The sequence below is a fragment of the Penaeus vannamei genome, chromosome 9 (assembly GCF_042767895.1).
Source record: "Penaeus vannamei isolate JL-2024 chromosome 9, ASM4276789v1, whole genome shotgun sequence".
NCBI classification, from domain to species: Eukaryota; Metazoa; Arthropoda; class Malacostraca; order Decapoda; family Penaeidae; genus Penaeus; species Penaeus vannamei.
The window spans coordinates 5,136,158-5,138,657 of record NC_091557.1 but is presented as its reverse complement, the minus strand read 5'-3'; the positions used below and the strand labels follow the sequence as shown (position 1 = coordinate 5,138,657).

General features: G+C 38.3%; 1 protein-coding gene across 1 annotated transcript in view; it reads left to right on the top strand.

Annotated features, from left to right (window-relative positions):
• Wdr33 (WD repeat domain 33) overlaps positions 1-2,500 on the top strand; it is a gene marked incomplete in the record, with an annotated part of 15,435 nt that overhangs the window by 1,553 nt on the left and 11,382 nt on the right. Inside the window, 1 exon segment of the mRNA XM_070125177.1 lies at positions 2,182-2,500. Coding sequence (XP_069981278.1) covers positions 2,194-2,500 — 307 coding nt within the window.

The following is a 2,500-nucleotide window of genomic DNA, read 5'->3' as shown; positions in this document are numbered from 1 at the left end:
AGAGTAAGTTCACGGTGATTGAGTAGAGTTCTGAGGGCAGAACCCCGATAGGGAAATATAGCAATAGGGTAAGGATCTGGGGTCCAAGCCCCTGGGTTTGGAAGATTTTTGGTTCATGTGGCAATGTTTGTGGATCCCTAAGAGTGGCTGGTTTGATAGGGTCCTAGTCTCAAAGGGCTGTCATCACTTTGTAAACAGTTACTAATATCTTTTGCGATAGAAAATAAGAAAAGATTCACGCATATTACAGTGTGAATGATTAAATCAAGGAACATTAATTGCAAAATTGGATGGCTGTGTAAAACAGAGAATTACTAAATATAATTGATGGAGGCTTCTTTGCTTTTGAAAAGGTATGAATCAGTATGAATATCTTTACAATACAAGAGATGTATATGACCAGTTTTGAATATATCTTTGTCAGAGGCATCTCTTGTATTGTGAAGATATTCATTCTCATTCATACCTTTTCTACATTTGTCATAATGAATGCTTTTGTGATTGCTTGATGAGAGTCTACCGACTGCAGATCATAGGGCCATCCACTACAGATCTCTAAATGATTTGTATCGATTTGGATGGCACAGAACCAGCATAAGAGGAGCATTCCATTTTGATGGGCTTGAGTCTATACAGATAAAGTTCTTTATTTTAGATACAAAAGCTGAAAAGCATCCTAAAAAAATAGAAGAGTATAGGATAAAACCCTGATATGATTGTAATTTAAAAGAATAGTCTTGAGCTCTCAACCTTTTCTTTTTCTCCCCCCCCCCCACCCCCGTATAGAAATTATGGTAATTGTTACCAATAGTGACAGTCCCTCCCAAAAACCAAGTCGAAAAAAAATTGTTTTACTGCAAGAAATCCAATGATTTCATAGATCCTTGGCATTGTTTCTTCTGCGAATGAATCCTTGAGGAGATCGTGTACCGTTTTTCCATTGACAATCTTGATTTGAAAGTCCCGATAGTAGGGGAGGGCATAAAGTATATTAGGGAAATTACGAGATAAAACAAGCTTAGATAAGAAATATTAAGAACAAAAATGTGTAAAACCAGCACAAAAAATAAGTTTAAAATCGGCCAATGAAACTCTACGGATGTAGCTGCCATCTTTGAAATTCTAAGGACACGCGCCAAAATTCAAAAACTTTACGGGACCCCAACTCACCCTCTGGCAAAATCTGCAAGAATTCACATGTTTCAAACCCCTCAAAAAATGTACTAAACAATAAACCAACATAATCTAACAATTATTTGCCGTGACTAGAAATGTCAAACTTTCGTTTGCTTCTTTCTACTGTCTAGATTGCTTAAATTTTAATCCTTTTTTTGGTATTGGGGCACTTGATGGGCTCAGGTATTAAACTGGGATTGTTATTAAAGTATTTCTTCTTCATAGCCACTGTCAAGTCTTAAGAATAAGCCAGAATCAATACAACACTGGAAACGCAACATTTCTCCCCAGCGACCTTTCACAGAGTGACCAGCTACAAACTGTCAAACCTCATGGCTGGTGACTGAATGTGTGAAATGCCCAATGTGTATATAATTTTAAACGAGTGTATAGATAAGTCTTAAAACATGTAAATGAAGTATAATAACATTAATAAAAGAGTTTGAAAGTATAAGTGTTAACTGATAATTAGACACTGATAATTAGCCAAATATTGTTTTGACAAGCGAATGGTAACACATGAACTACTTTGGACATCGCAGTAATGAGTTACGCAGTCAGTGTTGTGTTATTCTTGGCAAGATATACAAGATGAGCCACTTAGAATCTGAGCGGTGATATGCAGGGTATATTTTTGTCATTTAGCAGTAACTATGAGGCTGCTGCAGCTTAAACTATTTTTTATCCCATTCTATTTTTTTACGCTCTATATGATGGCGGTGTCCATTTCCCTGTATCTCCGAGCATCGCTATAAGTAACTTATATCAAAATTACTAAGTCCTAGTTTTTGGTCATTTGAACCTTTTATTCCCTCTAATTCTTCCTCATACAAATAATTAAAATCACACGCTAACTATGTTAAGGCTGCACAACTGAGATTAGATATTAATGAGCTCTAAACATTTTGACAATTATTTCAACAAAGTTATTATTTAGTGAGAAGTAATTTTCTCTATTCAAGTAGTCTTTATTTCCAATTGTAAGACCTTTCCCTATCTTTCCAGCCTTGACCCACGATGATTCAGGTGGGCATGTTCAGCACACCACCCCCGCCTATACCCCAGGGGAAGCCCCCACCACCACCAATGGGGGGTGGGGGGGCACAGTTCCAGCCACTATCCTTCAAGCCATTTAAGGCTCCAGATGGAGAGTTTGATGGCAAAAGGCTGCGCAAGAGTGTCATGCGTAAGACAGTTGACTACAACTGCTCTGTGGTGAATATGCTGGAGTGCCGTGTCTGGCAGAGGGATGAACGTGACCGGAGTTGTCTGCAGGCAGATGTATGCTATGCCTCAGAGATGCTGCCCCCACCTGCCTACCCTA